The sequence below is a fragment of the Pogoniulus pusillus genome, chromosome 25 (genome assembly GCF_015220805.1).
Source record: "Pogoniulus pusillus isolate bPogPus1 chromosome 25, bPogPus1.pri, whole genome shotgun sequence".
Taxonomy (NCBI): Eukaryota; Metazoa; Chordata; class Aves; order Piciformes; family Lybiidae; genus Pogoniulus; species Pogoniulus pusillus.
This window is the reverse complement of record NC_087288.1, coordinates 19,114,167-19,139,007: the sequence shown is the minus strand read 5'-3', so window position 1 is coordinate 19,139,007 and position 24,841 is coordinate 19,114,167. Positions and strand designations below refer to the sequence as shown.

General features: G+C 50.8%; 1 protein-coding gene across 2 annotated transcripts in view; it reads right to left on the bottom strand.

The window, feature by feature from the left end:
- The window catches only part of SYNDIG1 (synapse differentiation inducing 1), a 133,937-nt gene extending 109,842 nt beyond the window's left edge, over positions 1-24,095 (bottom strand). The window contains exons 1-2 of one of the 2 annotated variants that reach the window (XM_064164641.1): positions 23,748-24,095; positions 1,474-2,045 (exon numbers count right to left, since the gene is read on the bottom strand). In XM_064164641.1, the coding sequence (XP_064020711.1) occupies positions 1,474-1,953 (480 nt within the window). In that variant the 5' untranslated portion in view covers positions 1,954-2,045; positions 23,748-24,095. Of the gene's footprint in view, positions 1-1,473; positions 2,046-2,883; positions 2,908-23,747 lie in introns of those variants that run through there. The other variant, XM_064164642.1, reaches the window with a different exon arrangement.
- Positions 24,096-24,841: the final 746 nt, after the last annotated feature.

Sequence of the window (24,841 nt, the reverse complement as noted above, 5' to 3'; positions counted from 1 at the left end):
TCCGGTCCAACCTATCACTCAGCCCTACCCGATCAATTAGACCATGGCACTAAGTGCCTCATCTGCAGTTTCTTCTTGAACACCTCCAGGGAAGGTGATTCCACCACCTCCCTGGGCAGCCCATTCCAATGGTCTTTACTTGATTAGGAGTCTGTGAGCAATGCTGGAGGAGATTTTGGAGTCAGCAGCATGATGCACAGCCTCCGTTTCCACACCCACTAGCAGACACAAATCTCTGCTACGCTTGGACAGTTGGCTTCAGTGAGAACCAAAATGGCATCTTAAAAGGGAAAAATGCATCTTTTAAGAAAGAATTAAATTGATTTCCACAGTCTGCCCCACGTGGAGGACAAAATGGATCTCACATTTACTGTGTGCAATCAATGAAGCACAGGAACCTAAAAGAAAGCATTGCATCTGGCATTTAATGAGGTGTTTCACCCCATCAGAAAAGGATGTTTTATTTCAGAGGCACAGGGTTCATTACTGCTTCAAAACCCTCAGACTTCTGATTTTGTGTTCATTCAGAGATAGGAATGTGCCATCTTTGGGCTAGTGTACAAAACAATCTTGTTCCAAGCCCTCTGCTGTGGGCAGGGACACCTTCCACTAGACCAGGTTGCTCAAGGGCCTGTTCAACCAGACCTTGAACGCCTCCAGGGAGGGCACATCTGTTGGGCTTTATGCCCAGTTCAAAGCAGGAGGAAGTAAGAGGTGATGTTGGCCTGCAGAGTATGACAAGTTCCATGTATGTGGACAGGTGCTTCTGGCCCTGACCTTGCTTGACATTTAAGCACATGGGTCTTATTCAGGTTGTGGCCAGCCCAGTCAGAGGAAGGAGGGAAATGCTGATCTCCACTAGGGCTAATGGGAGTTTTGCCACTGACAATCACAGAGTTGAAACTTTCCCACCAAATAAAGAGCCAACACTCACTGTCCTGGCCAGAGGAGAAGAACTCTACTGAACCCCTGCAGAACAGGTCTTGGAGGCTGCACACTTAGCCCCAAATATGCCTTCCTCCCCCCACCCAGAATCATAGAATCATAGAATCATAGAATCAACCAGGTTGGAAAAAACCTCCAAGATCATCCAGGCCAACCTAGCACCCAGCCCTAGCCAATCAACCAGACCATGGCACTAAGTGCCTCAGCCAGTCTTTTCTTGAAGACCCCCAGGGACGGTGCCTCCACCACCTCCCTGGGCAGCCCATTCCAATGCCAATCACTCTCTCTGTGAAGAACTTCTTCCTAATATCCAGCCTAGACCTACCCTGGCACAACTTGAGACTGTGTCCCCTTGTTCCATTGTTGGTTGCCTGGGAGAAGAGCCCCCCCCCCAGCTGGCTACAATGCCCCTTCAGGTAGTTGTAGACAGTAATAAGCTCACCCCTGAGCCTCCTCTTCTCCAGGCTAAACAGGCCCAGCTCCCTCAACCTCTCCTCCTTCCCCACGTATCCCAAAATGACATCTAACCTCTAGCTCCTGGAAATCCTCCTCTTCCTCCACATCATAGGAGAGGGTGTGAATCTTGATGTCGTCTGCTGAGAGGTCGATGAACTTGCTGTCTGGGTAGTCCAGGCTGTCCTTGGCGGGAGAGCGCTCCTCGATGAAGGTGGTTTCACAGCACTCCGAGCCGATGCTCTCTCCCCACGAGCGCAGCATGTTCTCCGAGTAGAGGATGATGTTGGGCTGGTAGTGAGACTCCACTGTCTGCTGCAACATGTTGGGGTCCAGGAGCTGCTGCACAGGGTCATTCCTGCTGTTCTCCAAGCAGCTTGGAGAGGAAAGGCTTCCTGCTCTGTGGCTCTGGTACTGGGGGGTCGGGTAGACAGAGACCAGACCATCTCTGCTCTCTGCCACTAAGTTCCTTGTATTAATTAAACCATTCCTTTTCCCAGCTTCAGCAATCTTATTGTGCATCAGCACATTGTTCTGCTCAACCAAGCCATCCATACTGGGAGGTCTCTGAGGGAATGGAGACCAGTGGCCTTTATTTTTGTTCTACCTTACACACAGGTCACACTGGGGCAGTGGCTCCCATTTTCCTGATGAGGAAAAGAAATAGATAGCAAGGTGAGGACAGCAGCAATGAATAGCATATTAAGATACCCAAATCAGCTTAACTTGTGGTATTATCTCATGAGGAAATGCAGGTTCACATGCAAGCCCTACCTCACGAGGAAATGCAGGTTCACACTCTGTCCTACCTCTCCTACTTGAAGAGGCAAAAACCACTGCCCTGTGGCGGTGAAGAGGAGTAGATGACAATGTGCAGTGACAGAGGACTTCTTGAGGCCTCAGTAATGGGGAGCCTCATAGAATGATTTAGGTTGGAAGGGACCTCAAAGACCATCTAGTTCCATCCCCCACCATAGGCAGGGACATCTTCCACTAGAACCTCCCACTAGGTCACTCAAGGTCTTATCCAACCTAGCCTTGAACACCTCCAGGGAGGGAGCACCCACAACCTCCCTGGGCAACCTGTTCCAGTGCTTCACCAGCCTCACCCATCAGAGAAGGGCTATGTTGCCTCCTCCATTCTCCCACCAGCATGCCATTGTTTCTGTGTGATTTATTCTGGGTGATCCTGCTCTAGCAGGGAGGGTGGATTAGGCAGTCTGCAGAAGTCCCTTCTAACCTCCCACTCTGTTTCTGTAATTCTGGGGACAATGTCCCTTTCCTTTGAGCACTCTAATAAAAGAGATGGGGGAAAGAAACAAAGACAAAAGACAAAAGAATTGTCTTCAGTTCTCAGGTATGACAAAGGACAGGTGTTTGGTGTGTCCAGCAGCTTTCCTCCACCCTTGGCATGTGCTTTGCTACCCTTTGAATGTCAGAGTGAAGGAAAGGCATTGCTCTTGAGAAGGATCAAGATACTACCACCTAAAGGCAAGATCAGATCTGATCCAGAGGAATTATACTCTCCTGTGTTCTCTCCATGTTCCACATCTTCCAATGGCTCTGAGGCTGCCTGGGGATGGCAGACTTGAAAGGCTGTGATGGGGCTTGTCAACATGACCATTCCCTTCCAGATTCACCTGGAAGAAATGGAGGTGCAGTCACTTGAGCCCCAGGAGCTGATAGTCTCCTTTTGTGTAGGAACCACTACCTCCTCTCAGACTAGACCACCAGACCACCAGCCTGGCTCTGTTTTGTATGGGCCTGACTAATCAAAGGGACAGTTCAGAGGGCTGAAAGTGCTTCTTTCCAGACCCCAACACTTTCTTGCCAGGACACCAGTTTTGCTCAAGGGCAGCCAAATTAAAATGCTTGCTGAAGTACAAAGTATATCCCCCACAGCAGCTGCCAGCTCAGAGCTCCTGCTTCTGGGCCTGACAATACAAGTCACAGAAATGTCCCTGGGTTTGAGGAGTTTCTTATCATAGAATTACAGAACCTTTTTGGCTGGAAAGGACCTCTAAGATCATCAAGTCCATCTGTTAAAGCAGCACCACCATGGCTGTTAAACCATGACTCAAATTGCCATGTCTACACATTTTTTAACACCCGCATGGGTGATGACTCCACCACCTCCCCGGGCAGCCTGCTCCAGTGCTTGACCACTCTTGCAGTGAAGAAGTCATAGACTCATACAATGGTCTGGGTTGCAAGGGACCTCCAAAAGTCATCTAGTCCAACACCCTCTCTTCCCCTGGTGCAACTTGAGACCATTTCCTCTTGTCCTCAATCCTATTATCACAGACTCACAAGATGTTAGGGGCTGGAAGGGACCCAAGGAGATCATCCAGTCCAAGCCCCTGCCAGAGCAGGACAATCCTATCTGACACAGATCACACAGGAACACATCCAGACAGGCCTGGAAAGGCTCCAGAGCAGGAGACTCCACAGCCTCTCTGGGCAGCCTGTGCCACTGCTCTGGGACCCTTACAGTAAAGAAGTTCCCCCTTGTGTTGAGGCAGAACCTCCTGTGCTGCAACTTACACCCATTGCTCCTTGTTCCATCCCAGGGAGCAGTGAGCAGAGCCTGTCCCCCCCTCCTGGCAGCCTTCAGATACTTAGAAACATTTATCCAATCCCCTCTGAGTCTTCTCTTCTCCAGACTAAGCAGCCCCAGGGCCCTCAGCCTCTCCTCATCAGCCATGCCCTCCAGTCTCCTTATACTTGTAACCCTTCTCTGGACCCTCTCCAGCAGATCCCTGTCCCTCTTCAACTGGGGAGCCCAAAACTGAACTCAGTATTCAAGATGAGGTCTCAGCAGTGCAGAGTAGAGGGGGAGCAGAACCTCCCTCGATCTGCTGGACACACTCCTGCTAATACAGCCCAGGATCCCATTGGCCTTCTTGGCCACAAGGGCACATTGCTGTGCCATGGGGAACTTGTTAGCCAGCAGCACCCCCAGCTCCCTGTCCACAGGAGGCCAGATTCTCCTAGTAGGATTACCTGTCCTCAGTGTACAGTCTGGAGGAGCAGAATCACACATATGAATAGTCCATACAGACATATTTTAACTTCATGCCTTATTTCTATCTCTCTTTTCTACCAGAGATCACAGAACCACAGAATGCATTGGGTTGGAAAGGGACTCTCAAAGGTCATCTGGTCCAGCCCCCATGCAGCGAGCAGAGACATCTTTAGATCCTCTAACAGAGCACTGCCTAGCAAAAGCCTGAAGTGAACCCAGGCTTTGAACACCTGCAGCTTCCCTTTCAGCTTGCAAGAGGATGTTAAACCATCGCTAAGAGATGTTCTGCTTCTCACACTGGATGTGGAAAGGGAACCTTGTGTACCAGAGAGAAGAGCTTCACTGCGTCTGCTGCAATGTTTGTGCTCACAGCACTGGGTTTAACACATTAAATATGTCCTATTGTGCTGTCAAACAGTTATGTGCTTGTCCTTTCTGAACTAACAGGGGAGATACACAAGCAAAAAGACACCACAGTGGGATCCTGTGGAATCCACTGGATTTTTCCTGAGGGAGAATGAACCAGCAGTGTGGCCATGAGGCCAAGAAGCTCACCAGCATCCTGGCCTGTATCAGCAGCAGTGCAGCCAGAAGTACAAGGCGGGTGGGCAGCCCTCCGTACTCTGCACTGCTGCAGCCACACCTCAGGGACTGTGTTCAGACCTCAGCACCCCAGCACAAGAAAGACATGGAGGTGCTGGAGTGAGTCCAAAGAAGGGCAACACAGCTGGTGAAGGGTCTGGAGAACAGGTCTCATGAGGAGCAGCTGAGGGAGCTGGGATTGTTTAGCCTGAAGAAGAGGAGACTGAGGGGAGACCTTCATGCCCAATACGACTCTCTGGAAGAAGGTTGGAGTGAGGTGGGGTATGGCCTCTTCTCCCTACTGTCAGGTGAAAGAATGAGAGGAAATGGTCTGAAATTGTGCTGGGGAGGTTTAGGTTGGGTATTATGAATTTTGTTTCACCCGTAAGAGTGGTCAGGCATTGGAACAGGCTGCCCAGGGAGCAGTGCAGTTACCATTCCTGGGCAAGAAGTGTGTGGACGTGGCACTCTGGGATGTGGTTTAATTGCCAGGGTGGTCTTAGGCTGACAGTTGGACTTGATGATCTTAGAGGTCTTTTCCAAACAAAACAATCCTGTGATTCTATGATACACAGCCATGCCTGTGCCCTCTTTCTGCTCCCAGCTGGGTAACATCCTCCTCTGTCAGTCATGATGCCATCCTGGTGTGTGGTGGAGCTGCTTTTGGAGGAAGCAGGCAAAGTTCAGCAGGTGAGAGCACGTGTGGGAGGCTGACATGTTGGCACTGGGCTGGTGTTTGCAGCACAACAATCTTCCATCTGTCAGTGCTGGCAATCTGCAAGACAGCCCGTGGGCTGCTAAGCTGTCCCACTTTTTCTGTTTAGGAGACTTTCAAAACTGGGTGGGACTGGGTCAGAATCTCACTTGGGAAGTACCCAATGCTCAGCCCAGGTTGTGTGAGACCACTTTCTTAAGGGATCAGTCTGCTTTTGACCACAAACCTTCTCCTTCTCCCTTCTGCCCCTCCCAAAGAAACAAAAATCCATGGCAACAGACAGGAGCTGAGAGGAACACAGGAACTGAAGAGTAGGTTGTCAGGAGACTTTGCTCACTTCCCCCTGAGCCGGAGAGAGACTTCATCCAGTTCTGTTCAACATCTTTATTGATGATCTGGACCAGGGGATTGAGTCCAGCATCAGTGAGTTTGCAGATGACACCAAGCTAGGAGCAGGTGCGGAGCTGTTGGAGGGTAGGAGATCCCTGCAGAGGGACCTGGCCAGGCTGGATGGGGATGAGACTGAACAAGGCCAAGTGCAGGGTTCTGCACTTTGGCCACAACAACCCCAAGCAGCACTACAGGCTGGGGACAGAGTGGCTGAGAGCAGCCAGGCAGAAAGGGACCTGGGGGTGCTGGGAGAGAGTAGCTGAAGATGAGGCAGCAGTGTGCCCAGGTGGCCAAGAGAGCCAATGGCATCCTGGCCTGCATCAGGAGCAGTGTGGCCAGCAGGACAAGGGAGGTTCTTCTGCCCCTGTGCTCAGCACTGCTCAGGCCACACCTTGAGTGCTGTGTCCAGTTCTGGGCTCCTCCATTGCAGAGAGATGTTGAGGTGCTGGAAGGTGTCCAGAGAAGGGCAACAAAGCTGGGGAGAGGCCTGGAGCACAAACCCTGTGAGGAGAGGCTGAGGGAGCTGGGGGTGTGCAGCCTGCAGAAGAGGAGGCTCAGGGCAGAGCTCATTGCTGTCTGCAACTACCTGAAGGGAGGCTGTAGCCAGCTGGGGTTGGGTTCTTCTCCCAGGCAACCAGCAAGAGAACAAGGGGACACAGCCTCAAGTTGTGCCAGGGGAGGTCTAGGCTGGATGTTAGGAGGAAGTTGTTGTCAGAGAGAGTAATTGGCATTGGAATGGGCTGCCCAGGGAGGTGGTGGAGTCTTTATGCCTGGAGGTGTTGAAGCCAAGCCTGGCTGAGGCACTCAGTGCCATGGTCTGGTTGACTGGATAGGGCTGGGTGCTAAGATGGACTGGATGATCTTGGAGGTTTTTTCCAACCTGGTTGATTCTATGATTCTCTGAAAGCTGTGAACCATCTCATTAACATTCTTAGCCCTGCTGTTTGTCCCAGCAAACTGAAATGTTCAGCAGAAATACACCACAGACGTAGCAGCAATCGGAAGAGGATGCACAAAATGGGTCCCTTCCTGAAAGAGTGGATTAGGAGGTCAACAGTTGGTCACTGCATCAGTGGCTACAGCAAAGCCTGGCCCTGCCCTCACTCCTCCATGTGGTCACATCATTCCAGAGTTGTCATTTTAGGGCAGCTTTATCTCGTGCCTTTGAGCAGCTCTGTCATATTCCCTTCCCTTGTCTCTGCGCTCCCCTGGCCCTGTGGGTAACGTTTGGCTCTGGGAACAGAGCTCTCACCCCAAATGCTCCCCTGACATTGGGCTGTCTTTGTGGAACAGGCTCACTTGGAAGGGCTGCAGACAAGGCTCTGCAGGCACAGTGATGCCAGAAGTGGCTGATGTGCAGATATACACATGTTCCTCATGCAGTTTTAAGTGGTCCTTTTGAAAGAGGTGGATTATGAGGAAGGGTCACTCCCACCTCTTTGAGGCTGACTTCCATAAGGATGCTCCAAAATCAATGGTAATGAAAACATTCTTCAATTCTTCTCACACTTCTCAACAACAAGAGGGGAAAAAAAGTAAGCATAGGCCACAGGGTAAAATGCTTTGGTGTGGCCTGAGACCCAGAAGCATTTCAGACTGTCACAGGGGTGTTGATGTCACGAGGCAGGACTGTGCCACACTACCCCTTACTCCTCCATGTTCATCAGCTTCTGTGATGAAAGTGCCTTTAGCTAATTAAAAGGAGGCCTGAGACTCAACAGCAGTTCAAATTGTGGTTTGGTTCCAAACAGAACCAGAGGACAGTTTCAAACTGCACCAGGGCAGGTTTAGACTGGGCTTTAGGAAGAAGTTCTTCACAGAAAGAGTTATTGGCATTGGAGTGGGCTGCCCAGGGAGGTGGTGGAGTCACCATAGAATCATAGAATGGTTTAGGTTGGAAGAGACATCAAAGCTCAGCCAGTTCCAACCCCCTGCCATAGGCAGGGACACCTCCCACTAGAACGGGTTGCTCAAGGTCTCATCCAAGCTGGCCTTCATTACCTCCAAGAAGGGAGCAGCCACAGCTTCCCTGGGCAACCTGTGCCAGTCTCACCACCCTCACCATAAAGAGTTTCTTCCTAACATCCAGTTTCAATCTCCCTTCTGCCAGTTTAAACCTATTCCTCCTCCTTCTGTCATTACAAGACCTTGTCAATAGTGTCCCCCCCCCCCCCAGCCCTCCTATAGGCCCCCTTCAGATACTGGAAGGCTTATACAAGGTCTCTTCAAAGCCTTCTCTTCTCCAGGCTGCAGAGCCCCAACTCTCTCAGCCTGTCCTTACAGCAGAGCTGCTGCAGCACTCTGAGCATCTTCATGGCCTCCTCTGGACTTGCTCCAACAGTTCCATGTCCTCTTGTGTTGGGGGCTCCAGAACTGCACACAGGATTCCAGGTGGGGTCTCAAGAGAGCAGAGTAAAAGGAGAGAATCCCCTCCCTTGCCCTGCTGCTCACACTGCTCTTGCTGCAGCCCAGCACTCAGTTGATGTCTGGGGATGTTTAAAAGGAGGATGAATGAAGCACTTAGTGCCCTGGTTTAGTTAATTAGAAGGGTTAGGTGATAGGTTGGACTTGACTATCTGAGAGGTCTTCCCCAACCTGGTTAATTCTGTGATGTGCTGATAGATGAGATTCTGTAGAATACCTAATTCTGGACTGATCATGATGGCCTCAGTCCTCTGTGGGTGAAATTTCTGCTCTCCCAAGGAACTGAGAAAAGCTGTGCTAACAGCTCAAGCATCCTTCCTCATCAGTAAAGCATTAGCTCATTCTACAGCTTGTGTCCTCTCCCAGTCAATATGCATGCTGCAGTAAATAAGTGCCATGCATGCACCTGAGAAGCCCAAAGGGCAAACAAACTCACCTTGTTCTGGCATGGAAGGGAATTTAGCAGCATGGACCATTCAGTCTGCAGCAAGTGGGATGTATCTTGGTGTGTGTGCTCAGGTGGCCAAGAGCACCACCAGCAGACTGGCCTGGATCAAGAATAGTGTGGCCAGCAGGTCCAGGGGAGGACACACCTTGAATACTGGGTTCTGTTTTGGAACTCCTACTACAAGAAAGATTGAGCTGCTGGAGCAGGTCCAGAGCAGGACAACCAAGCTGGTGGGGCATTTGGAGAGCATGTCTTATGAGGAGTGCCTGAGGAGCTGGGATTTTTTAGCCTGAAGAAGAGGAGACTGAGAGGAGACCTCATTGCTTTCAACACCTCCCTGAAAGGAGGCTGGAGTGAGGTCGGGGTTGGTCTCTTCTCTCTAGGATCAGCTGATAGAACAAGAGGAAATGGCCTGGAATTGTGCTGGGAAGGTTTGGAGATGAGGATTTTTTTTTCCTGCAAGAGTGGTCAGGCATTGGAACAGGCTGCCCAGGGAGGTGATGGAGCCACTGTCCCTGGAGGTGCTCAAGAAGTGTGTGGACATGGCACTTTGGGACACAGTTTAATGGCCACGGTGATGTTACATTGAGGGCAATGACCTTAGAGGTCTTTTCCAACCTTTATGATTCTGGGATTCTGTGGGCTAATGTAGGCAATGTGCCTCACTTACCAGAAGGGAAGCAGCCTGTGGTTTTGCTCAGTCCTGCCATGAACCCATGGAGCTAAGCATGCAGCTGGCTGGTACATACCTGCCATGCATTTCAACAAGTCTTGTAAGCACTGCTACAGATTCTGAGCGACACTTTCCCCTTGGGACAGGGGAGGAAGGGGGGGATGTGTAGAGGAAAACATCCCAAATGAGACAAGGACAAGAGAGAGGGAACATCCTTCTCACACAGCACTCCTCTAGTAATAGGACTAATGCACTGCTCAAGACATCCTCTCCAGGGTCCCACAGAGCAGTGGCACTGGCACACCTCGGGGAAAGTCAGCAGCGAGAGAGACACGGATGGCAGCCTGCAGTCCAGGGGAATTGTTTAACCCTGGAGTCACAGCAGTCTGTGGCTGGCTGACCACTTTACCAGAGCCTGACCCAGTGTTCTCAGCCCTGCAAGCCCTGCACTGCTTCATGAGAGGGAGCTGGTGAGGCATTTAGGCTTTTCCACCATAATGTCTTCACAGAAAATAAATAGCAATAAGCCAGCATTGATTTTATCTTTTCTTTTTGGGGGGTTCTTTGCTCTTTTGGTAAATTCCAGGGTGTCTGCCTATTAGGCACCTTGGCTGATGGTGTGGGTTTGATGCATAGCTGAAACAAGGTCAATTGTTCTCCAGGGAAACTGAGAAAAAGTTGAAGTACTCAGAAATTCTCCACCAATAGAGGCAAGATTAAGAGTCCTGACAGGCACAAATGAAACTTCATGTCCTTGTGGACATGAGACAACTTCCCCTGGGTTCTTTTCTTCCCAGCCACTGGCTGAAGGGAGTTAAATCAGAATTCCAAGGCCTTGTTAACCTGCTGCTCCCTCAGTGCTAGTGGGAGAATTAGACTCAGAGGCTAGGCTAGACTTCACCTACTGCAGACAGCCTAGGATGTTTCTTGGGAGAAATGGATCACAGCCACGTGTCAAGCACAGGACCAGTGGGCTCAGTCTCCCCTTAGAATAGCTACCCCCTGTAAGACACAGGGAAGGCACCCTCAGCTTAGCACTGACCTTCAGATCACAGAGCCATAGAATAGAATCATAGAGTCAACCAGGTTGGAAGAGACCTCCAAGATCATCCAGTCCAACCTAGCACCCAGCCCTAGCCAGTCAACCAGACCATGGCACTAAGTGCCTCAGCCAATCTCTTCTTGAACACCTCCAGGCACAGTGACTCCACCACCTCCCTGGGCAGCCCATTCCAATGCCAATCACTCTCCCTGGCAACAACTTCCTCCTAACATCCAGCCTAGACCTCCCCTGGCACAACTTGAGGCTGTGTCCCCTTGTTCTGTTGCTGCTTGCCTGGCAGCAGAACCCAACCCCACCTGGCTACAGCCTCCCTGCAGGTAGTTGTAGACAGCAATGAGCTCTGCCCTGAGCCTCCTCTTCTGCAGGCTGCACACCCCCAGCTCTCTCAGCCTCTCCTCACAGGGCTGTGCTCCAGGCCCCTCCCCAGCCTTGTTGCCCTTCTCTGGACACCTTCCAGCACCTCAACATCTCTCTTGAATTGAGGGGCCCAGAACTGGACACAGCACTGAAGGTGTGGCCTGAGCAGTGCTGAGCACAGGGGCAGAAGAACCTCCCTTGTCCTGCTGCCCACACTGCTCCTGATGCAGGCCAGGATGCCATTGGCTCTCTTGGCCACCTGGGCACACTGCTGGCTCATCTTCAGCTCCTCTCTACCAGCACCCCCAGGGCCCTCTCTGCCTGGCTGCTCTCAGCCACTCTGTCCCCAGCCTGTAGTGCTGCTTGGGGTTGTTGTGGCCAAAATGCAGAACTCTGCACTTGGCCTTGTTCAATCTCATCCCATTGGCCTCTGCCCAACCATCCAGCCTGGCCAGGTCCCTCTGCAGGGCTCTCCTACCCTCCAACAGCTCCACAGCTGCTCCTAGCTTGGTGTCATCTGCAAACTTACTGATGATGGACTCAATCCCCTGGTCCAGATCATCACTAAAGATATTGAAAGCATAGGATTGGAGTGGCCTGAAATTCTACCAGGGGGGGTTTAGGTTAGATGCTAGGAAAAAAATCCTTCACTACCAGTGTGGTCAGGCACTGAAACAGGGGGGTGGTGGGGTGGGGTCACCTGTGAATATTGCACTTCAGGACATAGCTTAATGGCCATGGTGGTGTTAGGTTGACAGTTGGATCCAGGGATCTCAGTAGTCTTTTTCAACTGATCCAATTCCATGATTCTAAGTTTATCTTGATAGTCTCCTGGGAGAGACCTCAATTAGCACCCCAGGTTCAGATGGAGAAGGAACAATGAGTGGCACATGGCCTTGTCTTTACCCTGACCTGGGTCAGGCTCACATGTCTGTGACTCACAGGCAGGTCCTAAAATTAGGATTGTCTCCATTTCCAGGTAAGGCTGAAAATCAGAGAACCCCAGGTGGCAGCACAACTGAGCAGAGAGCTTCTGACAGACCACCTGAGGCACCTGGAGGACTCCATCTCTGCAGGGAGCCAGCACTGCAGGTGAAAAAGAGCCACTCTCATTGCCACAGTGAGATTTCAAAGTGGTGCTGACAGGGAAATAAAACTCATCAGAGCCCTTTAAATAAGAGAGCTGCTCAATCTGCTCCAAGACACAGAGTTAATTTAACTGGTTTGGTTCAGATCTCATTTGTCTTTGTACAGCTTGAATTTCTTCCCAGAAATCACTCACTGGTACCCAAGCTGACCAGAAAGAAATCTGCATTTTCAGAGCTGAGGCTGGTGTCAGAAGAGAAAATCAAGTTCAAGCTATTGAGAAATAGTAGATGAAACTTCAGTCTAATTTTTACCTTGGGGTGTGTGTGTGTGTGTTATATGCCTTTACCCAGATTTCTGGTACTAGAAGTTAAGCCATTAATTATTATAACATCAATTATCTTTTTCCTTTGCATTTCTCCTTCCCCCCCCCCCCACCTTCTGACTTTCAATTAGAAGTTGCAACCAGTGCCAAGATATTTAGTCTGCAATGCTGTGGTTTGTTAAGCTCTTACTTGGGTTACAGTGGAGCCTAGCCATGGTAGCTGCAATGAGAGCTCTGCTCTGCTGGGTGTTCTGCAGGCTCCTGCTACGATGACAGTGGATGACAAACTAATTAAGCAAAGGTTGTTAGACAGAGAAATGCAGCTAAATGCTGTGCCATGGGCTCCAGCAGACAAGGAGCAGAAGCCAGCTCTGCTACTGCCCACTGTCCTGAAGCTCCTTCTCTCTTCTGTGATCCAGCAGGGTGCTGTTGTCCTCCTGCACCCATGGGGCTCTCCCCTTTGCACAGCTCTAAGCAGAGGCTCAGGGAGTTTCAGCTTTCTGGACATCCCTGCCAGGTACCACAGGTCCAGGTACCACAAGCAATTCAGTCTGGCAGGCTCTGCCTCACAGCACACCAGAGGGACACTCACTGTGCCAGCCCAGGCGCCAAGTGTGCTGGCAGGGAAGCTGGGAGGTGAAGGCAAGCCGCAGTGAGACCCAGGGCAGAGGCCACATCTGCTCTCAAGGGTGATGGCCACGGCTGCTGCCATCCCCTGCCCATGTTGCAGAGCTTCAGTCAGGAGAAAGGGCTCAAAGAGCTCATGTGCCTCTGTATGAGGGTCTCGGGCATGAGTCTTTTTCCCACAGTCAGGCACTGGAAAAGGTTGCCCAGGGAAGTGGTGTCTCCACCCTTGGAGGGTCTTGAGAGAAGAAGTTATCATCAACCTGGCACGAGCCCATAGCTGACTCTGCTTAGAGCATGACACAGAGACCTCCTGAGGTTCCTTCAGCTTGAGATGCTCTACTATCCAAATCTATCTGCTCCTAGCAGGTTCCCACCTCTCCCCCATGCTCCTAACAAGATGTGCACTGCCCCCACACCTTTCTACCAGCCCCTCAGCAACACTAACCCTAATACCAGCATGCCAAGGAAGGATGATCACTACTGTTGTCAGGGTGGTGCTTGTAATATTCATAATTAATGACCATGACAGTGCCACCAGCAGAAACTGATGCAGCCTCACAGCTACCAGGTTCAACAAAGCTTGCTGGCTTCAAGGCTGGTTCTCAACAAAGCATTGCTAGGTTCAAGGCTGGTTCTCAACAAAGCATTGCTGGCTTCAAGGCTGCTTCTCAACAAAGCATTGCTGGCTTCAAGGCTGGTTCTCAACAAAGCATTGCTGGCTTCAAGGCTGGTTCTCAACAAAGCATTGCTGGCTTCAAGGCTGCTTCTCAACAAAGCATTGCTGGCTTCAAGGCTGCTTCTCAACAAAGCATTGCTGGCTTCAAGGCTGGTTCTCAACAAAGCATTGCTGGCTTCAAGGCTGGTTCTCAACAAAGCATTGCTGGCTTCAAGGCTGCTTCTCAACAAAGCATTGCTAGGTTCAAGGCTGGTTCTCAACAAAGCATTGCTGGCTTCAAGGCTGCTTCTCAACAAAGCATTGCTGGCTTCAAGGCTGGTTCTCAACAAAGCATTGCTGGCTTCAAGGCTGCTTCTCAACAAAGCATTGCTGGCTTCAAGGCTGCTTCTCAACAAAGCATTGCTGGCTTCAAGGCTGCTTCTCAACAAAGCATTGCTGGCTTCAAGGCTGCTTCTCAACAAAGCATTGCTGGCTTCAAGGCTGCTTCTCAACAAAGCATTGCTGGCTTCAAGGCTGCTTCTCAACAAAGCATTGCTGGCTTCAAGGCTGCTTCTCAACAAAGCATTGCTGGCTTCAAGGCTGCTTCTCAACAAAGCATTGCTGGCTTCAAGGCTGCTTCTCAACAAAGCATTGCTGGCTTCAAGGCTGCTTCTCAACAAAGCATTGCTGGGTTCAAGGCTGGCTCCTCCACTGCCAGCATACAGAAAGCAGAGGGGAGAAGCCTTTCTTGAAGAGCAGGCAAACCAAGTGGTGAGAGCTGCAGGCTGATAAAATCCATGTTGTGAGAGGTTTGGAGGTTTCCTGGTGCAAGCTTGAATACATAATTTGATGTTTTAATATATAATGCTTCAAGATGGTTTAAGGCATTTCAAACAGCTGCAAATTGCAACAATACATCTGGACCTCTAGCTGAAGAGAAATCACAAGGGCAATGTGTGGATCTGGAGAGCTGATTACAAAGTGAAATATTTAAGGAAAGGAAGCAAGAAAAGAAAACCCAAATCTTTCCCAGTTGTATTATTCTTCTTTGGTTTAGCCCAGCTCATTAAGATAGGTTTTGTTTTCAGGGAATGATGATATTTCAGCAGCTGAAATTCCTCTTGACCCATTAAGTAAATTACAGGGAGTTTCAGAAGGCAGTGCAACTAACTCACACTGGGAGAATTAGCAATGCATGCCTTAGTGAGGGCTAAATGTTTAATTTCTAACAGTTGAAGTTAAAGTACTGCTAAAAGAGAAGCCCTCCTTGCTCTTCTAACGTTACCTACATGCAGCTATGCAGCAGAGTCACCCGAAGGCGTGGACCTGTCCTGCCCTGAAAAGGCGAGACTGGAAGTACAATGCACTGCCCAAGGTCATGTCAGGCACCGTAGCAGAGCTGCAAATAAAATCCAAGTCTCTTGATTGCCTGTCCAGAGGTATATTTAAATGTGGAAACAATTACCATATGCATATTAGAGATGCCTGAATAATTGATTGCTTGATTCGGTAGCTGAAGCAAAGAACAGGGAGGGAAGAAAGGAGAAATTACCTTGTGTTGACCTAAAACATAAAATGTGAGCTCTGCAGCAAAATGCTGCCTGTTGAGCAGGTGGAAACATCTTGCCTGAGCCAAAATGGAATCTGAACTTGCTTGAGTTAGTTTATTCTCTCATCCAACAAGTGAAAGGACCAGAGGAAAGGGCCCAAAGATGCGCCAAGGGAGGTTTGGGTATTAGGAACCATTTCTTCCCAGCAAGGGCTCTCAGGCATTGGCACAGGCTGCCCGTGGAGGAGGAGGAGTCTCCATCCCTGGAGATGTTTAAAAGAGGTGCAGTGCTGAGGGACATTCTAGTGGCAGGAGCGTAGGAGTTGTGGTGGGATTGTGAGCCCTAGGCAGGTAGTTGGACCTGATAACCACTAAGGTCTCTTCCAACCTCAACAGTTCTAGGATTCTGTTTAACTGTTTTTAATTGAGCAAACTGCCTTTTGGTTTGCTTTGCCTCAAGTTGCCTCCAATGCAGTGAAAAACAACCCATGCAGGCTTTTCCAGCAATCCTCCCTGACTAATCTTGAAAGCCTCAACTCTTTGTGGTCAGGCCACACCTTGAATACTGTGTCCAGTTCTGGGCTCCTCAATTCAAGAGAGATGTTGGGGTGCTGGGAGGTGTCCAGAGAAGGAAGACAAAGCTGGTGAGGGGCCTGGAGCACAAACCCTGTGAGGAGAGGCTGAGGGAGCTGGGGGTGTGCAGCCTGCAGAAGAGGAGGCTCAGGGCAGACCTCTTTGCTGCCTGCAGCTGCCTGCAGGGAGGCTGTAGCCAGGTGGAGTTGGGCTCTTCTGCCAGGCAACCAGCAATAGAACAAGGGGACACAGTCTCAAGCTGTGCCAGGGGAGGTCTAGGCTGAATGTTAGGAGGTTGTAGTCAGAGAGAGTGATTGGCATTGGAATGGGCTGCCCAGGGAGGTGGTGGAGTCACCATCCCTGGAGGTGTTCAAGCAAAGCCTGGCTGTGGCACTTATGCCATGGCCTGGTTGACTGGCTAGGGCTGGGTGCTAGGTTGGACTGGATGAGTTTGGAGGTCTCTTCCAACCTGGTTGATTGATTCTATGATTCTATGATTCTTTGTTGAATTCAGTCCAAATTCAGAACTCCCTTCATTTGATGACAAAACTGCGTGTTCCAGACGACAAATAACTGACCTGAATAGTAGCACCTGTCTGAAATGTAAAGCCCAACCTGTTGTGGAAGGCACCAGTATAAAATCACCTCTCCATCTGCACAGCTTAGGAGGATTGCTTTGTGAAGTAAAAGCACTCAAAAAGAAATTAGACTCTGTGTCTTTTTAAGTGAGGAACTAATTTCACCAGGGCAGTCAAGGATTGGTCAGGGTCAGAAAGGTGCTATCAGCTACCTAACTTCATCTGAACACACAATTCTATGACTGAGCCTTGTCCAAGTGTCTTGTGAGCTCAGTGTGAACCTATACAAAACCCTGGATCCTGCCCTAATTCTGCATCTGCCCTCGAGCAAAGACTTTGCACACAATCACAGCATGGTAAGGGTTGGAAGGCACCTACAGAGATCACCTAGTCCAATTCCCCTGCTGAAGCAGGATCACCTAGGGCAGGCCAAGAGAAATGCATGCAAGCAGGTTTTGAAAGTCTCCAGAGAAGGAGAGAGACTCTACAAGCTCTCTGGGCAGGCTCCTCGAGTGCTCTCACATCCTCACGGGAAAGAAGTTTCTGCTTATATTTAAGTTAAAGCTCTTGTGTTCCAGTTTGTGCCCATTGCCCCCTATCCTATCAGCAGGCACCACTGGAGAGAGCCCAGCCCCACCCTCTTGATCTCTACCCTTTAGCTATTGATAAGCATTGATAAGATGCCCTCTTCCTCTGCTCCTCTGCAGTCTGAACAGCCCCAGCTCTCCCAGCCGCTCCTAAGAGAGATGCTCCAGTCCCCTCGGCACCTTTGTGGCCCTCCACTGGACTCAGGAAACAACAGCTTCTGGCTCTCTAGAATGGGGATACCCAGAACTGGATACAGCAGTCCAAGTGTGGCCTCCCCAGCACAGTGCAGAAGGGCAGGAGAACCTCCCTTGAGCTGCTGGCCCAATGATTTTAGAGGCCTCTTCCAACCAAAAGAGGTTATGGTTCTCTCCAGCACTGGCTCCCATTACACACTGGAGATACTGAGTCGTGAGGAGGGAGTCTTGCTTGATAAGAAATACTCTCCCAACAGAAGGCTAAGCTGACATTTTTTCTCCCTTCACCCACCCCAAAAGTGCTGTTATGTGAAACTCTCTGCTTGTGTCCAGTGCAATCAATCTGACCTTCGCTCAATGGAGTGATACCAAATTAAGCAGTGTAGGTCACTACCTTCAGCAGGGTGGTCAGGCTGGAGGATCTGTTTGCCAACTTGAAGAGCAGAAAATTCTGCTGCCTTTCATTTTTGGAAGCAAGTGAACACAGCTGATCTCTGGGGTGTATAATTACATCCTTAATTGTTCAGAGTGTCCTCACTGAGAAAAACTTCTTCCTAAGTGAGTCCCATGACTCTCCTTCATGGAGTGCAGAGCACTCCTTGCCTCTGCTCAAGAGCTGCTCCAGCTTCTGGGGAAAACCTGACTCAGACCCACAATTAACATGCCAAATTTGGGAACAGAACTCTAACTCTTGTGGATTTAACTATTAGACATGTTTTGCAGAGTGAAAACTTCTAGAATCACAGAATCATTTCAATTGGGAAAGTCTTTGGAGATCATCAAGCCCAGCCACTACCTAACTGTACTAAGGCTGGTGCTAGACCATGTCCCTTGACCCCGCATCTCTGGATCTTTCCAACACCTCTAGAGATGCAAATTCAGGCACCTAGACAGGACTAGGGAGAATGGAGCAAAGCTGGAGCTGGGGAGATTCAGATTGGACATGAGGAGGAAGTTGTTGAGCATGAGAGTGGTGAGAGGCTGGAATGGGCTGCCTAGGGAGGTGGTTGAGGTCCCGTGGCTGGAGGTGTTTGAGGCCAGGCTGGCTGAGGCTGTGGGCAGCCTTCTCTAGGGTAGGGTGTCCCTGGGCATGGCAGGGGGGGTTGGTACTGGCTGATCCTTGTGGTCCCTTCCAGCCCTGACTGATTCTATGATTCCACCTGGGGAGGGAGCCTGTTCCAGTCTGAGAACTCTTTCAATAAAAGTTTCTTCTAATCTCCAACCTAAACCTCCCCTGGTGCAACTTGAGGCCATTTCCCCTCCTCTTATCACTCATCACTAGAGAGAAGAGATCAAACCCCACTTGGCTCCAAACTCCTTTCAGGGAGTTGTAGACAGCAATGAAGCCTCTCCTCAGCCTCCTCTTCTTCAGACTAAAGCACCCCAGCTCCCTCAGCTGCTCCTCACCAGAGCTGTTCTCCAGACCCTTCCACCAGCTTTGCTGCCTTTGAACATGCTCCAACACCTCAATGTCCTTCTTGTAGTGAGGGCCCCAAAACTAAACCCAGTTCTTCATGGTGAGTGATAGGTACATGGGCACAAGCACTTCCCTGGTCCTGCTTGCTTCACTGCATCTTCACTGGGTAAACAAGCTGTATTCTCAGATGAAAAGATTCTATGTCTCAGTGGTCTTGGTCCCTGTGGTAGAGTCTGGATAGTTTCTGAGAGTCAAAACCCTCTGCCTAACTTTAGTGATGCTTTTTAAGTCCTCCAACTCAGAGGAAGCTACTTGATGCTCTGCCCTATAGAAATCTGCATCAAGGAAAAGTCCCTGCCACACATAACAGAGCATCTGTATGGATCTCAAGACGCTGGCCCAGAAACATCAACATCACAGCATCACCCAGCCCTCTTAGTCTGCCTGTAGGCTGACTGCAGTGCCTCCCTTTAACCCAAAATCCCTGATTAATTGGGTCTGCAGCCAGGCTGGTCCACAGACAGAAGCACACAGACATGGCTCCAGGGCTGGCCCTACTCACTCGCTCAAGTCTCAGTCCTGATGGGCAGCCAAGGCTCCACAGAGCCCAGTTCTTGTCTTTACCTTGCTCCTCCAGGTTTGCTTGTGCTGCCACACTGCACACAGGAGGCAAAGCAGGAGACACCTGCCTCCCGCTTGTTCTGCACATTACACACCAGCACTGCCCCCCAGGCTGGAACATGAAATATTCCTGAAGCAGGAATGATAAATAAAGATAGGACAGAAGAGTAAGACAGCCTGGTGGTGCAGACTTAGCACAAGACAATGGTTTCCATGCCTCCTGCCCCAAGCAAAGCACCCCAGGGTTGTAAGTCACTTTACTAGAAAAATGCTTCTGTGATGCTGTAAAATTGCTTGTGCCAAGTTCATCAGGGTGAGGATGATTAGATTAAGGAGCTGCTGCTGGGGCAATAAAATCAGCCTTGCTTCATCAGGCTCTAGGAGAACTGCAGAACCAGAAATACCCTGTGGGGCAGGAGCTCGACAGAACAAATGATTTACATGTATCAAGACTAGCAGCTGGAGGCAGGAAGGGTGGGCAGGGAAGCACTGATTGACCTTTTTAAGCCTTCCTTACCCCCATACTCATCCTTCCTGGAAGAAATCAGAGTTGAAATGAATAATGGGGTCCATTAGACCTAGGGCACTCCCAAAGCCCAAAGAGAAAAGTCCTATAACCTCTTCCCTCTGGGATGACAATCATAGCATCATAGAATTGCTTTGGTTTGAAAAAGCCTCTAGGATGATTGAGTCCAACCTTCAATCTAACACCACCATAGCCATTAAATGATGTCCAAAGTGCTATGGCCACATGTTCCTTGAAGACCTCCAGGGACAGTGACTCCGTCACCAATGCCTGATCACTCTTTCAGTAAAGTTTTTTTCCCTAGGACCTAGGTAATGTGGCTGGCAGCAGAGCAGCTCAACACTGCCTCCCTGATCTCGCAAGACACATAGCGGAGAGAAGGGAGATCGTTCTCCTGCAGAAAGCACAGGAACAGGAGCTGGAAGATAGATGGGTGGATGGTGTGGGGGCACCACACACTGGGAGAGGACTGCATCAGTAGTTGCATGTTGCAGAGAGATGCTGTGGGAGATGTCCTGAAGAAGCAAGCCAAGCACAGCTGTCCTGCACGACCAGACACCAGGCTGGAACCCAGGATGGGCAGAATCCCCCTTAAGAAGCTGAACTTTTTGATCATGTCATGATTACTTCACAAGCAAGTCGTCCCTTTTCAAGCACTGTTTCAGAGATCTTTGTTCTCCCTGGGGAATTTTAAGGGGTCTGAGCACTCAGTCCAAGCACATAAACGCCACTGCACCGCTGCTCAAGTGATGCCAATTCATTCTTCTCATGCCTCAGTGAATTAAAGACTCAGAGCTTAAGGACAGAAAGACAGCATGGATTTGGATGGAACTTTACTCACTCAGGTTTTATATAGGTGCATAAACACCAAATACAGGTCTACAGGGATGCCATGTATCAAGCTGGGAGTGTTAAAGGCACAGCACATGTGGACTTGCATCTCTCATGCACTGCACTGACGTTTGAAGATGCATCCTTTGGTAGTGCAAGAAAAATAACCAGTTTGTCACTCTTGATGTAGTCACAGCGTCATAGAATGGTTTGGGATGGAAGGGACCTTCAAGGTCATCTTGTTCCAAATGTCCCACCACGGGCAGGGACACCTTCAACTAGACCATGTTGCTCCAAGGCGTTTTCCAATATGGCCTTAAACACTTCCAGAGAGGATGCATCCACAACCTCCCTGGGACAGCCTGTTGCAGTGTCTGTCTCACCACCCTCAGTGTAAATCATTTCTTCCTAATACCCAGTCTGTATTATGTCCACATGACACCAAATTCAAAGCATAAAGTCTTTTGATTTTGAGGTGCTTCACATTGGACCAGCTCCACCTGAATCCTCAGGGTCACAAACATTTACCTCTGAGGAGGAGCATTTTGCAGTGATTTAATTTCTCCAAGTAGTTCTCAACTTTGACTATAGCCAAAGTCTTCAGAAACATTTGATTTGATAGTCAGGGAATGTGTATTGAATGTTAGAAGGAACTTCTTGGCTGAAAGGGTTCTCAAAGGCTGGAACAGGCTCCCCAGAGAGGTTCTTGAGTGCCTGTCCTTGGAGGTGTTGAAAAGGCACAGAGATGTGTTGCTGAGGGACATGGGTCAGCCCCGGGCTCAGTCAAGCTAGATAATGGCTGGACTTGATCTTAGAGGTCTTTCTCAACAGAAACAATTCTGTGATTCCATGAATGTGTGATGTTCTGATTCTCCTATCCTGTGATTCTCTGACTCCCTGACTGATTGTCCGAGCGGTTCCACACTTGCCCATTCACATCTGTCAGAGCAAAAATCACTCAGCACGCAGAGGATTCCCTTCCTGTTTAAACCTTTGCAGTTCTTTCCCATTCCACCCACCCCCCTCCCCCCCCCCCCCCGCCCTTGATGGCAGGGTACAAACAATCACTTGCAAAAGGGACCCTACAAAGCAAAGCAAACTAAATATGGAAGTCCTGGCGTTTAATCTGCAATCTTAATACCCACACAGGGGCAGTATGAAACATTTCTAGCTGCCTGTAGGTATGGATTTAGGTAGATAGAAATTCCCAGACCCTCTCCAAGCACGTTGCACCTTTTGTCTGATCCTCCCCTCAGAAGAGAAAGCTTCACCAAGCCGAATGTGTTGTGGTGGTGCCTACATCCACTAGTGCTGCATTACATCTGCATTTATATAACGAAGAGCCTTGCTCTGCTCTGCTCTGTTCCAGAGTGTGGCCACCAGTGGTGGGAGACTTCTGCTTTGCCCACTTAATAACAGGAAACTTCATCTAATTCCCGCTAATGTATTTACCGTACCTCAGACCTGGCAGGACCTGCAGTTAGCCATTTGCCAATAAAATGTCACCTTGGCCACTCAAATGAGCACTGCCTCCTTCTTTGGAGAGAGGTGGTTTGAAACTAATATGCAGAGTGTCTAAACGCAGCCACTTTGAAGGCGACAGCTCACTGACGGCAAATAAGAGCATCTCGCTTTAATAGGTGGCTGTGGAAGTATGCACTCCCTGCTCCCTCTGCCTTCCATAACACACAGTAACCCCCCTGAAAGCACCAGTTAGCTCATCTGCTCAGGTTTAAGTATATCAAAGCGTGGTTTAATTGTCATTAATGCCCTCTTTATGAAAGATTAATGTCCAATTGTTTGTGATTTAAATATTTAATCTCCCTGGGAAGTTTTTTTTCATCTGGTTGGTTGGGGGTTTGTAGGCTTTTGTGCTTTGGGTTTGGGTTTTTGTTTGGGGGGGGGGGGGGTATCTTTCTCTCTTCTACACACTGAGGCTGCAGCTTCCCCACCAGTTATTTCAAAGACACAGCTCAACAGATTGCTCTCAAAAGCAACTTCTGCCACTAGGCAGCTCCGTGTTCTGGTGGGGGGATAAAATCTTCCTGGACGTTTGCACCTCTCCTCCTGCAGCACACTCTGGAACAGTAAGTGCTACCAGTCCTGTTGTAGGACAGCTTTCATTTCTGCTGGGTCAACTCCAGAAACCTCTCAGTGCATTTGTCTGTTTCTTCCTACTGATGGTTTCTCCTTGATCCCTCGTGGGATGTTTTAGTGATACCCAGAAGGATGGGGGACTTACCCAAGGTCACCCTTCTCTGCCACCAAATAGCAGGAACTACTCTGGTCTCCTCACCTTAACCATTCTCTCCAACTTAGCTGGCAGTGCTCGCAAACTAAAGGATGGGGAGAAGTCCAATCCGGTGCCTCTTGAGCAGGGGAAGGTGAGGGGAAGAGGGCAGCTGCTGCTGCAAGGACCCCAACCTCCCTGCCACCTGCACCCCTGGCTTAGGCTCTGCTGAGAAGCCTCTACGGAGCTGCAGACCCCCGCAGAGCCCCGCTCTGCCTCTCCGGCTCAGAGGATGCTCCGGACCAGCAAAGTGGCCGGGTGCTGGTAGGGAAAGATGCTCTGCCACAAGGAGCTGGAGGGGATTCCTCCTGGGGAGGGGAAGGGAAAAAGAGGACTCCAAGCAGAGTTTCCTTTCCAGCGCTCCCCATCGAAACCTCGTCACGGCACTGGAGAAGCCTGACACCCACACCACCCCCCCTCCAACGCCAGTCTCTCCGCGGTAAAACCGAGCATGCTTAATCTGGGCTCTCATCAGGGCTGGGGAAGTACTGCTGCAAGCGGACTCCCCCCAAATTCGCTGCCTTCTAGGGGTGCCCAAGTCCCTGCGCTCCCCGAGGAGCTCCCTGGGGACTTCGCCGCCGCGGAGTCTGCTGGAACAACGGTGCCACCCCCCACCCCCCCGCCCCCCCGCCCTGCTCCCCACACACACTTCCATCCTCCTCCCCGCCTCCGCTCCGGAGGATGGAGGGAGGGAATTTGGTGCATCGCTTTCCGGATGGGATGGGATGCGGTGGGATGCGATGGGATGCGATGGGATGCGATGGGATGCGATGGGATGGGATGGGGCGGGAGGGGTGGGAATTGGCACTCACCTCCCTCCCTGCAAGGTGACCCGCAGCACGATGCTCCCACCGGGGGCTGCAGGAGGGGCTTCGGTGTTGCCCAGCTCAGAGCCCGGGAGCAGCTCCAGGCAGCATACCGGAGGCGGGGAGCGGCGGCGGCGGCGGAGGCGGAGGCGGGGAGTAGGACCGGGGCCGGAGGGGCTGTGTTGCCTGCACCGCCTGGCTGCACTGTGCGCTCAACTCGCGGGAAGGAGGAGGAGGAGGAGGAGGAGAAGGAGGAGGAGGAGGAGGAGGAGGAGGAGGAGGAGGAGGAGGAGGAGGAGGAGGAGAAGGAGGAGGAGGAGGAGGAGGAGGAGGAGGAGGAGGAGGAGGAGGAGGAGGAGGAGGAGGAGGAGGAGGAGGAGGAGGAGGAGGAGGAGGAGGAGGAGGAGGAGGAGGAGGAGGAGGAGGAGGAGGAGGAGGAGATGGAGGGAGGGAATCAGGAGAACCAGCCTTGCGTGGCAGCGCAGCCAACTTTGCTCCTGCGGCAGGAGCAGCCTCACAGCCTCCGGTGTGTAATCCCCTCCCCATCCTCGGGTAAAATCCTCACTGCGCTGCCCTCCATCTCCTCCTCCCAGACAGGGTGGGCTGCGCTGCCCCCCCTATTCCAGGAGGCACCAGGTGCTCTCATCACCTCCACCCGGCTGCCAGGCTGTTCCGCTGCCCCTTGCCCTGCCGCAGAGCCACCTTGCTACTGCTCCCACAGCCACACAAGCAGGTGTGAGCACCAAGAGTCGCATCCCAGCGCTCCACGGCAATGGGGAAGCTGCACCAGGTCCGAAGAAGTTTGCTTTCTTTGAGGGGGTTTCACGTCTCGTTAATGTAGGTGAGGAGCTTGCCAGGCTGCGGGCAGCGCCGAGGGAGCGTTCCCTGCCTTTCCTAGTCACCGCAGGCAGGCTCCGTTCATCCCAGTTCCCACCCCCAGCAGCCCTGCTAGCCAAGTCATCTGCCTGAAAGCTTCTCTGTCACCACTTCTTTCTAGATGCTTCAACATCTATGGCTCAAAACGCTGCTGGAAATCACATGCCCAGTTTAGATCGCTGCTTTCCACCGCCACTGCAGGGAGAGAGATGCGAGGCCTTGGA